The sequence below is a fragment of the Jatropha curcas genome, chromosome 2 (assembly GCF_041381405.1).
Source record: "Jatropha curcas cultivar XTBG-Jc1 chromosome 2, XTBG_Jcur_1.0, whole genome shotgun sequence".
NCBI classification, from domain to species: Eukaryota; Viridiplantae; Streptophyta; class Magnoliopsida; order Malpighiales; family Euphorbiaceae; genus Jatropha; species Jatropha curcas.
Window position 1 is genome coordinate 3,385,237 of NC_143152.1, and position 13,058 is coordinate 3,398,294.

The following is a 13,058-nucleotide window of genomic DNA, read 5'->3' on the forward strand; positions in this document are numbered from 1 at the left end:
ATTTTAGTGCTTCTCAACTGTCTTGGCATTGCAGGTTGTTTTGTCCTGTGTGGAGGGTAGCCCAGCTGCCCGTGCTGGCATACATGAAGGAGATGAATTGGTTGAGATTAATGGTATATCTAATCATGCATTTAAATTTTCTCTTCATGATTTTTAAATTATGGTCTAGGTTACTGTTCGATACAGTTTACTAGGTGAAATTATGACCTGGCACATCATGTTATCAGCTTTGTCACTACAATTACTAGAGTCATATGCTCAAAGCACCTACAAAAGGGATAATCAAATTTTTGGTTGATAAGAGTGGCATTGCTATTGATCTTAAGACAAATAAGTTTGCTCCATACCATTATCTTTTTTTATCTAGCTTTTGCCGGGTGCTAAAGATAGAATTTCTTGAGCCTTATAGAGAAAAATGCAAGTGTAATAGGTACCAAATTTGGACTAGTTGTGATTAACAGTCTTCGATAAGTTTGACGAGATTCATTACCTTGTTGAACAGTCTCAGGCTGCTTAACATCTTTGAATATCTGTACTTAAAAAGGATACCGTTCCATGGTCTCATTGAAATTCAAGAAGAGGAGCAGGTATTGAGAATGTCAAAAAGTCATTCCACCAAGGGCTTCAGTGATTTGCACTTCATGTAAAAGCCAACATTGCTTAGGCTGCTGTTATATATGTGAAATTAAAAATATATTACTGGTTTATTTTAGAATATTCTACAAGTTTGTTATAGCACGTGGAAGTTCATAATAGAGATAATTGCATATTAAAGGTCTGCTGTTGCTCTTTTTTTGCTAGAATTTGCAGAATACAACAAGGGATACATAAATGCATGAATAGAATCAGGCAAAGATTGACGATCTATGTCTAGAGCTGGGATGTCACTTCTAAAGGAGTGACAGTGACCTATAAAGGCCTGCTGTTATTTTTTTTAGTCATTTCAACACCTGCTAAGTCATTTCAACTCAGAACTCCTTTTTCATGCAATATCAGGGGAAAGGCTTGATGGTGTTGATAGTGAAGCTGCAGCACGGAAGCTTAGAGGACGTGTTGGAACATCAGTTACAGTAAAAGTCCACAGTGTAATCATTAATTCTCATTCTCAGCAACATATATGAAGAATTATATTCTGTTGACTGATTATTGAATATGTTCTGACATTTCTTAGTGGCGATTCCTTGTTAGGCTCCCATCTTTGCATTGTTAGTGACCTTGTGCACTTATTCTAACAAGATGAAGATGGTTCACATACGTTGATAATTTATCTGAATTTGGAATAAAAAATCTACTAGAATTCCTAAACGCCGACCAGATAGTTTTGTCTTACAGTATCCTAGGGTATGGAACTCTTGAATAATTCTCAGATATGGCTGGCAAGAGTGAGCAACATAGCTTTGTGAAATGTATTGACAAAATTTATCACAGTAGTCTGATCCCATCTCAGCTAACTTTGCATAGGGTTTTCTTAGTCAAGAGTGTTTTATCCAAAGCAAAGAATACTTTTGCATTTTTACTAGTTAGCAATTTCTTGCAACAGAATATTCAAGTTACTGTGAATTGTAGATGAATGTTTGATTTGACAGTTTCCCAATGCATGGTTTCTTTTTACTTTTATTGATGATATCAATTTTCTTTTCTCGTTTTGGTAGCATTTTGAACTAATAATTGAGGTTCTTATAAATTACAATTTGCTTAATATTCGGTATTCTTTTCTGCAGGCAGGGGATTCAACAGCTAATTCTAATATCAGAGAGGTATTAAACCTTTCATGATTTTGCATAATATTGATAATGCAGTGACATTCATCATTTCATATATTTGTTTGTCTTTCTGGGCTATCTTCTATGAACTTTATACTTCTCAAACATGGTGTAGTAGGATCAGTTTTTTGATATACCTTTTTTAACTTTCTGAGAACTGATGTTGAAACATCTGGTTGCTATTGAAGGTAAATCTGCCTCGCGAGTACATTAAGCTATCCCCAATATCCAGCACCATCATCCCGCATAGAACACCAGATGGCCGTCAAACAAAGACTGGTTATGTGAAGCTGTCAACTTTCTCTCAGGTACTGATTACAGAAAACATAGACCAAGTAAAATTTCCTAATTTCGGCATTTGTTTTCGTCATAATTATTTCTTTTTGTACACTGGATTTGAATTGCTTGCTATACGATGTGAAAGGCCTTTCTATTCTTCTGACAGACTGCTGCTGCTGATCTGGCAAATGCCATAAATGAAATGGAAACTCAGGGTGTACGTTCATATATTCTGGATTTACGGAACAACACAGTATGTTTTTAGCCCTCATATTTATAGAAGAACAAACTGAAAAGATTTCAATGTTTTTTTTTCAGATTATTTATTTAGACGCTCTTATTTTCCTTCAATTCATCCTACAGGGTGGTCTGGTAAAAGCAGGACTTGATGTTGCCCAAATGTGGCTGGACGGGGATGAGACTCTTGTCAACACTATTGATAGAGATGGGAATATGTTTCCTATCAGCATGGTGAATGGGCATGCCATAACACATGATCCACTAGTTATTCTTGTAAGACTCAGTTTTGATAATTTTTCTTCCATAAAAAATGATGAGAACAATTATCAGTATCTTCTAAACAGCTTGTTTCAAATTTCAAAAGAAATGGAAGTTCAAACTTCAAAGATATTTTGGCATAAAGGGTCTATTTAGTAACTGTTCTTGTTTTGAACAAATTTTCTGTCATTGCTGTTAAGTTACTTAGTTTCACTTCTGCAATAGTAATACCATTGAGAACCTTTGCAGGAAGTATCTGAAGTTCCAAATTGCATTTTAAATATAATTTTCCATGTTATAACCATACTTTCCACGATAATGAGTAATAACTTTGAACTTTTATTACTCGAAATAGATCAACGAGGGAAGTGCTAGTGCAAGTGAGATTTTAGCTGGAGCCCTGCATGACAATGGTCGAGCTATCCTTGTCGGGCACAAAACCTTTGGCAAAGGAAAAATTCAGGTACAATGTGGCAGTAACAGAGTATAGGTTTGAATCTTCTTTTATTCTACCAGGGAACCTTTTTAAAGGTAAAAAGTAAAAGGCTCAAATATAAACAATAGAAGATGTATTTCTGCAATGTATCGCATTCTCAAGTAGTCCAACATGTTCAATTCAACTTGACATATAAGAAATGATACTATTCTAAAACATTATCGTCCAAAGAAAATGATTAGAATTGTGTGTTTTTGTAGTATATATTAATATTATCCTTAATCTGTGGGCATGCCATAACCAACATGTTTGCAAAAAAGAAGATAAATGTTGCGGAATATTTTTTATGGCTAGTATGAATCTATTCTTGGTTGAAAATACTCTAATTATTCTGCTTCCACTTCATCTTGGTGATAACCTTCTTATGTACTCTTTTTGAATCGTTGCCCATCACTTTTATCAAGTTTAAATTGATGCCTACATTTATGCATTACTTCTTATGGTTTCTTATTATTTTATTCTTTTTGTTTGTGCAGAGTGTAACAGAGTTGCATGATGGATCTGCTCTATTTGTAACAGTTGCAAAGTATCTTTCACCTGCGCTTCATGACATAGATCAAGTTGGGATAATGCCTGATGTGCAGTGCACAACAGATATGCTTAATTCATCTATGGAATCATTATTGAAGAATAAGACTTCAGTATCATCTCTTGAAGCAGATTCCTGTATCATGGTTGCAGAACATGAATTGGACATTCAAGAACCCAGAGGCACTGCATCTTAGAAGGTAGGATTCTTCTACTATTGTTAATTTCATTACCCAAAAAAAAAAAAAAAATGGAATGTATATATATATCTATATTTATGAAGAATGAACAAAAAAAAATTGTCTTCAGAAAATTGGATGTACAGATGTGAAGAAATAACAAAAGAATTGGTCAACTGCATCTGCATAATCTATGTTAGGTTAGAAAATTACTATAAAACCTCTAATTGGTCTTCAGAATCAGCAATTTTAGTCTTTGAAGCTTGTTAATGACCTAACACTTTGTACTTTAGTCCTTCATGTTTTTGCTTATATAACACTTTGATCCCTGAAATCTTAAAACAATGTATCTTGATCCTTTTAAATTATTATACCATGAAACACTTTAATACAGCAAAATCTTGTATTTTCATAGAAGTTATAGAAAATTACACATGGTAGAATTAAAAAACCACACTCTAATTAGAAAAGGAAAAGACAAATAATTAATTACCCATTATATCATTTAACTCTGTAAATAGTAGAACATCAAAGAATGAATACAATACAATATGATCAAACCAGATTCAAAACCAACAAATTGTACATAGAAAAACCATAAAACCACTGTATGCATATATATATAGATAGATACAGATATAGATATAGAAAGAGTCTAGTGCCTCAAAAGAGCAATAAAAGATAGAACAAGTGAGGATGCAACAATGGCACTAGACATTGGTAGAGAGAAACCAGCTCCGGTATCAGGACTTGGCGCTGGTGCCAACTGCGCGGATACATTAGTGTTCGCCAGGAAGATGGCGGCTATGCAAGCAATGATAACAGTTTTGCAGCTGTTAAATTGAGCCATTGTTAGCAAAAGGATTGAAAAGAATATTAAATGTGTTTTTAGGAACAGAAATGTAATTGAGCAAAGAACAATTGGTGCAAGACAATGGATTGTGAGTCTAAGCCTCTAAGGCAAGGTATATAAAGAGTTGAGTATGGACCCCACGTACTTAGCTGTGTGACTGTGACAGGTAAGCTGACTGGTCCACTGCGCGTACTTACCGTAAAAGAATAGATGACTGGGTAGGCTAGGTGGGCCAGCTTTGTGGACGGTGACTGATAGGATCTTGACACGTTGCAATATTGGGTTGTTGGTATTTCAATGTTGTGTCCTCTGTTGAGACGTTTCCAGATAGGAAATTTCCAAAAATGAATAGCTCTTTCCTTCCTTCTGTGATTTTAAAAATTTTAATAATATATGTATTACAATATGAAATAAAAATATAAGAAAATATCTAATAATTATTTAAATTATTGGTCTTTTAATAAACATGCTAATTGGATTAATCATTGAGGATGAATGAAGACAGGCTTTGAGTTGGCACATGAAGAAAGAAATCATCATACATTCACAATTCACACCGGTTCCATGTGCTATCCTATTTTTTACTCGTTATTTTTTAGAAAATAATCTATTGAAATCTTTAGTAATGAAAATGAAATTATAAAATTGAGTTCTGTTTTCTCTTTTATTTTGTTTTAAATAAAGGAGTACCAAATAACATTTCCATATCTTTCGAGAAGCAAATCATAGTCGTAATTGGCTTGCTACCTATACTTCTTCATTGCCTTTATTTTTTACATATTTTGGATTTTCATTAGGGTTGTTATCTTGGCTATCATCGAATTGTAGAGGTATTGCTTTTCCTCCGCTGGCTTTGTAATGGGTCGTAGATGATTAGCGACTTCAATATTCATAAGTGTGAAAATACAAGTTCAATCCCTAGAAATAAACTTTATTAGAAAAGTGAAAAACCTTTATGTTCTACGGCTCGAAATATTAAACCTTTTACTTATAAAAAAAAATTATCAAAAGAATACCTCAACGTCCAAAGAAATTGTATATTAGAAGTCTTTCTCAAAAAACAAAAATTTTATTTAATCATTTATTTAATCAAGGGCACATAATTAAATACATATAAAAAATAATCAATACAATAATGCCATGATCCATTATATCTCATACAATAATAAATAAAAACCAATCTAACAACCCAAAATTCCTTCTTCAAAAAAAAAAAAAAAAAAAAAAGCTAATAATGTTTCAAGAGTGCAATACAAGAGATGACAAGAGAAAATCCAATAAGAGCACCAGATACCGGCACAAAAATTCCAGCTCCGGCATCCATGGAAGGTCCCGGAGCCAGTGCAATTTGAGCTGAGGCAGTTGCAGCCATGGAGACAGCAACAATGAGAAAAATTGCAATAGCTTTAGAGATGGTGATTTGCTCCATAATTAATAAAATATTAGTTAGGCAAGAGAAGATGTTTTAAGGTTTTTTCAGTATTGTAATAACTGATGCTATGTGTTAATACTTTATAAGAGAATTTATCTGTTAAAAAGGAGAAATATAACATACTGTGATGAGAATGTATTGGCTGGAACAGCTAGTTCCATATATTTTTTTGTATCTGTTGGTTGGGTGGTTGGTCTACAGACGGAACGGCGCCGTATAACAGCAAATTTGCAGTTGGCATTTCATTGTTTGAGTTGGTTGGCCGGTTTCTATTTGGAGATGGGAGACCTTACCAAACATATGGCTGGGGCCAACTACACGTGATGATGTTAACAATTAGTAAAATGCCAATGCTATTTACCAACAAAGGTATAATAGACATCAATTTCTACACGCGGGTGCAAGTTTGATTTTCAAGAAGTGCACTTTACTGACTCTACAGTCTGAGTAGAATTACACTTTCTGATTATATCAAAGAAAAGAAAAAAAAGAGACGAATGGTATTTTTTTTCCATAAAAACCTTTCAACAATGATAAATTCAAAGCCAAAAAAATCAATTAATTAATAATTAGAGTTGATTAAATGCTAATTATCTTTAATGAAAAAACGTCATCATCTTTTTTTTTTTTTTTGAGGGCCTTATATATGTAGTTATCATAATGAATAAGTGTAAGAAAACAAACAAGACTTGTTTGAGCCATGATTGTAAGTTTCTGTTTTGTTTTATTGGGTAATGCAAGTACATTACCTATAGATCCAAGAGGCAACATCAGATATTTCTATAAGGACTAAGGAGAATTAATAGTCTGAGAATAAATTTAAAAAAATTAAATGGATTATTTTCTTGGAAGCTTTTATATGATTGTTTCAGAAATTTAATTATTAATATTATACTTTGTATATTGATAATACTAATAATTTTGTTGCTTTTATAAATATTGAGATTGCTTATTACTCCGACGATGAATTATTGATAATTTGATAATTAATTTAACTCTTCTTTTAATTTAAATGATTAGAAACATTTTCAAATCAGTTTAAATTAAAATTTTCTCCAGTGAGATTTCAAGGATATATTCTATATGCTGTACAATTTTTTGAATAAACACAAAAAAATTATATTCAATTTGACAATTTGCAAAGATTTAAAAAAGTGGGCTCCTGAGATTTTTTTTTTTAGTCCACAGGCTTGACATTTTAAGACGAAGATTCAAATACAATAAAATTTGAACTTGCAAGTTCAAACCAAAATTTCACCTATATTTGAAATGCAATCAAAATTTGAACTTAACCTAAAACCCCTTTAAAATGTTATATTCCATTTTTGGAACAACAAGCTGAAATTGTTGTCTTGCAATTCACAGTGAATTAAATGATACTTTGATTTTTTTTTCTTCTGCTCTAAGTCTATTGCTGAGTCCTTCTGAGAGAATATCTATTAGGACTCTAAGATTGACTTTGAAAGTTCAAATTAACACTAATCCGTGAAGATTCGAAGTCCCAAACAAATCCAGATCTTAAACAAACGACAAAAATCAAATAGGTAAACCATAAATTCGTCATTCCATTATAAGAATTATAATAAACAACAAAGAATAAATCCAATACATAGAATTTTCACTCCACTCAAACAATAAATAATAAGATGATCAAAAACTCTAATTAATGCTTCAATAGACCAAGAAAAGAAACCAAAAGAGACAATCCAACAACAGCACCAGAAACCGGCAAAGAGAACCCAGCTCCGGCATCAGGAGATGGAGCAGGGGCTGCCACCTGGGCTGAAACTGCTGGGAAAACAACTGCGAAAACAACAATCATGACTGCCAATGCCTTGGAGATGCTAACTTGAGCCATTGCTATTTTGAAGAAGAATAAAAATGAAATTGACAGAGAAAAAGAGAGTCAAATTGCTCTTCTTTTGTTTTCTATGGCTTCTTTAGCAAAAGAGAGCAAATTTGCTGTGTGTTTTGTTGTTGTGAGAAGCAACGGCTATATTTATAGGGGTTTTGGAGAAATTAAAATTTTCGTCGGGCCAACGTTCGGCTAACGGTAACAGCTGCGCTTTTGCTAGAGTATACAGGCTGTGACATGTGGCTGTGATGAGTGGTCCATAAGAGGTATACAGTCGGTGGACGGCGCCGTATAATTGCATAACACGTTTGCAATTGTTTTCTTTGAATGAGTCACGAGAGTTTGGTGTAGCAAAATTTATGTCGGTAAATAAAACAGTGTGAGCTGAAATATGTTAATTGCTCACATAAATTAGGAAAATATAATTAACAATAATTTTCTTTATTTTTTTAATATATTCTTAAAACTTTAAAAGGTTGATATTTTAATTAACTGCATATTTTAAATTTGATTAAAATAGAATACATTTGGTTAATAAAAATTATATATTAAATAGTCACAGAATAAAAAACTGTGATATTATTTTAAAAAAAAAATAAAATTATAATTTGAAATAAAAGTAAAAAAGGAAGTAAATTTATTTTTAAGGGACGGGAAGAATATAATATATATCCTTCCTCCCTTGTTTTCTTCTCCTTCCTAAATAAGAAAATTTCTTTTTTCTTATTTTTCCTCTATTATTTGTCTTTTGGGCTCACCTTCGAGTGGGACATATAGGAGTGTAAATGAGTTGAGCCGATCTCTAATTTGTCAGGTTCGAAGTTTGACTCGATAGAATTTAGCTCGAGCTTAATTCGAATTCGACTAACTTTTTCAAACTCTTTTAGAGTCGAGCTCGAATAATTCACGAGCCAGCTTAGCTCATTAGACGCATATGCCCTTAGCGGACCTTTTTTATACTTCATCTCTTTCCTTTTTTTTCCCCTTACTATTACTATTTTATATCCATTTTGATTTCTATAATAATCCTTAATGGGCTTATGAACCTTTATGGGCTAATTTCATAAGCCCAATTCGAAATTAACATACAAATTTCATGTTTAATAGTATGTGATTAGTATTCCCAAAAAAAATCAAATTTTGTTGTTTACTACTATTTTCTAAGAAAATACAATTTTCCAAAAAAATATATATAATTTTTCAATTTCTCCATTTTATAAAAACAAAATTCCATTTTTTGAAGATTTAGATTTTATTAAGATCCCATTTCCATTTGTTTTTCCATTTTTTTCAAAATTTCTATTTAAACACAGTGGATTATGATAATTAAAAATATAACTTTCATTTTTCTTTAATCCACAAATGAATACCATGCATTAGTTGTTAATGCAAGAATAATAGATTGTCTTAAAATAATACGCTTACTATTATGTCTCATTTGTATTATTTTAACAAATTCTAATGTTCTGACGATAATGCTATAAAATAAATAAATAAATAAAAAATTAAAAAAAAAACCCTATTATTATTTTAAAATTGCATCTGATGAAACTTTCCAGTGTATTCAAAAGTATTGTTCATCACCAATGAAATTTCATCTTATAGATATTATGTCATTTGATTTTTAAATGAGTAATTCTTTAATTCTAAGAAAATTGAAACATGGTCTTTTCCACCAAATTCTTGATCAGCTAATTAACATTAATTTGCCTAATTAAAAATGGGCTTCTAATTGATTTTTGAGATAGAACAGAAAATCTCTCATTTTATTTATAATGGAAAATCACACAAATTACATTATGATAGCACAAAAAATTCTTCATAATATCTATAAGTAAAAATTTGAAAAAAGGAAATTATTAATAGAAAACTCAGCATTCAGCAAGCACAAAAACACCATTCATCTCCCTTTACAAGAAAGGGAAAATCAGTCTACAAATTTAATGCATGAAATTAATTATTTGTTAAAGGCAAAAAGAGATATTATCATAGAACAACATATAAAAACTATAGATATCGGCAAGGCGAACCCATTTCCGGTTTCCAAGGCCGTCGGAGCAACATCTTGTGCCATTATTCCTCCACAAGCATTATATAATAATACTGCCATTACCATCACAATGTGAGCAAGTAAAGCTCCAAATTGTGCCATAATTAGCTTTATGCGAAAGAGAGAGAGAGAGAGAGAGAGAGAGAGGCTTTTGAACAATATGTTTGTGTATCTTACTGTGAATTTATAGGGACTGAGGCCTTATTATGGTTATTTGAAATTGTTATTTGTGTTTTTTTTGGTAGATTTGGACAGTGGTTTTGAATATCAAATCAATTGGTCGGACCGATTAAATTAAAAATCAATTGGTTGATTTAAGTAGGTTTTAATCATTTTTATATCAAAAAAAAAAAAAAAAAAAAGACAATTGGATGACTAGAATTTGAACTTATAATTTTTTGGATAATATTTGTCTACACACGGACCTATACACCAAGCTAATAAAAATGATTTTTTTTAAAAAATGTTATTATTTTTTCTTTTTTTTAATGTATAATTAGAAATACTTTCGTTTAAATTACAATACTATTTGTAATTGGTTTGCTTTGCTGAATAAGCATGTCCATATATAATTTTTTATACTGTAAATTATGTAATTAGATAATGAATTAATTCCCAATTTTTTAAATTAATTGAATCTATATTTATCAATTTATTCAAAATTCAATAATGTTTCAGTTCGATTCGGTTTGATTTAATAAACCTTTTATAATTCATATATGAGAATGATTTATGGTGATCCGATTTATGCCTTCTCCCTTAAGGCATGTGGGAACCACAAAAGGAAAAATTGAAGATGCGTACTATTTCTTGACTAATAAGAGGGCAACGAAAATGATGGTACAGGTACTACTATGAATATAATTCTGACACGTGGATTTGTTGACTTTAATTTTAACGTGGCAATAGACAATTGGATATAGCACCTTTCTCCAGTGTTTTGTTTTCATTTTCGTTGTTTCGGCATTTCCAATTTTCCCATACCAGTTGCGAACTCGCTTTCGCCAGCTTATTCCTTCACAATTAAACCTAAATCGGAGACCAATATTCCTATCTACGTATGTTCATGACTTAAATATTTCTATACTAATAAAAAAAACTGTAAATTATAATTAATATAACAAAGATTAAATTTTATAATATTATTTTTTTACTCAACCGACTAGAATAGAATTGCCGACTAGACAATAAAAGAGAACCCACTCTTTATTTGACTCACTAAATTACTGAAAGAACTCGAGATCATTCACTCTTGATATTAATAAAAAGACCAATTAAATTATATCTAATTAATTTTATAATATTAATTTACATCATTTATATTTGCCATTTAAAATACAATGATGATCAAATAATTATTCGTGTGTTGGTGTGTGTATGTAATGTATAATGAATTGAGATTAATAAAGAAATCAAATATTAGCACCATGTGAATTAATTATCATTTCATATAAGTAACAACGAGAAATATTATTTATCATAAATATTCATTAAAATTTAATTAACTATAAAATGATAATTAATATTTAAAATTTTTATAAATTAAAAATAAAATGATTAGTAATTATTATAACTTTTTTGTAGATGAGTATTTAAAAACTTAAACCATGAGTTTAGTAATAATAATCTACCAACCAACCAATAAATTTGGACTAAAAAACAAATGATTTATAGTAATTAAGAGATAGAGAGTGGTGAGAATTGAAGTTTTACCTTTAATTTGTTGTGAAAAAGCAAATTATGAGAAAGGTTGGATTGATGTGTGATGATTATTTTAAGGTGGTATGTCAATGGGTGAGGTGGCAGGTCTGCTGTGATCCTATATTAGTAAGGAGAAGAGGGTCAATTTCTTGCTTTTTTTTTTTTTTAATTTTAAAATTTAAATTGGGTAACATATGCAATACTAAGCATATCCTGAATCAGGGGTGGATCTACCCAATAGCTTAGGGCTTTTCAAATTTTTCAAAATTTAATTTTTTTTAATTTTATATATTTTTAAAAATATCCAAATTGACATTTTAAAAAATAAGTCTAAAACCAATTGGATTTATTTCCATATTAATAGGGTGAAATCAAATTAACCAAAAAATGAAAATAAACATTTAATCGTATTTTAAAATTTTATTATACTCTAATTCGAAAAATTTTAAAACTGCAAAAGCAGACTTTTTATTAGTACAAGAATTTATAATTTTAATTAAAGAGGATTTATATTTTATGAAAGTGCTAGCCAAATTTGAAAAAAAGATCATCATTTGATGATTGTCCAACCCTAATTTCAAATGCTTAAATTAAGGATTACATAATTGCATTTTTGAATGATTCATAACTAGCTAAGCTCGGCAACAAATTTTCCATCAATCATTTTTTCTAACTAACTTAACCGTTTTTTATTTATAGAATCTAAAAATAGCTATCAATTCTCCTTATAAATTCTTCTCGCCACCATATTATCCTTCAGGCCTGCAAAAAAAATTAAAAAAATAATAATAATAAAAAAAACAACTTCATTTCCAAGGCAGGTCTAGCAGGTATTTTTAATCATGGACATGAAGAAGATTTCCCTCGCCATCATCTTCGCTGCCGCCTACATGAGCGCAGTCATGGCTGCTGGCGCAGAAGGTCCTGCTGCTGCCGATGCAGAAGCTCCTGCCGCTGCTGGCGCAGAAGGTCCTGTCGGCGCTGCTGGCGCAGAAGGTCCTGCCGGCGCTGCTGGCCCATCACCTGGCGGAGCCGCTGCCGCCAGCGGAGCTGCCATGATCTCTCCAGTTATTGGGGCTTACCTTGTTTCCTTCTTTGCCTACTATCTACAGTAAGCTTATTCAAATGGAAGGAGAAGGGGAAGGATTTATATTTATATATTACATAAAATTAGAAAAGAAAAGAAAATTTTTTGCTTTAAAAACAGAATATGATTATTATTATTCTGTTTGATTTATTGGATTTTATTTTATGTTTTTCCTCTTAATTTGTTTATTGAATTATGTTCTGATAGATTAAATGACGATACATTTGCAATAAAGATATACACAAAAAAAAATTATTCTTATTATTGCTTTCTTTTTTCCATCTTGGCAGCAATAACATGAAAGATTCTCATTTTCTGAAAATAAATAAATGAATTA

General features: G+C 31.1%; 2 protein-coding genes across 2 annotated transcripts; both read left to right on the top strand.

Moving 5' to 3' along the window:
- Positions 1 to 34: 34 nt before the first annotated feature.
- Positions 35 to 3,963, top strand: LOC105634723 (carboxyl-terminal-processing peptidase 3, chloroplastic; the record flags this gene model as incomplete). Its single annotated transcript, XM_037635426.2, is given in 8 exon segments — positions 35 to 113; positions 997 to 1,085; positions 1,722 to 1,757; positions 1,952 to 2,071; positions 2,209 to 2,295; positions 2,406 to 2,555; positions 2,896 to 3,003; positions 3,513 to 3,963. Coding segments are annotated over 8 exon segments (918 nt in total), but the record flags the coding sequence as incomplete, so codon positions are not given.
- An 8,422-nt stretch (positions 3,964 to 12,385) lies between these two features.
- On the top strand, positions 12,386 to 12,985 carry AGP23 (arabinogalactan protein 23). Its single transcript, XM_012217622.4, has one exon. The coding sequence runs from the start codon at positions 12,477 to 12,479 to the stop codon at positions 12,747 to 12,749; it is 273 nt and encodes a 90-aa protein (XP_012073012.1). The 5' UTR covers positions 12,386 to 12,476; the 3' UTR covers positions 12,750 to 12,985.
- Positions 12,986 to 13,058: the final 73 nt, after the last annotated feature.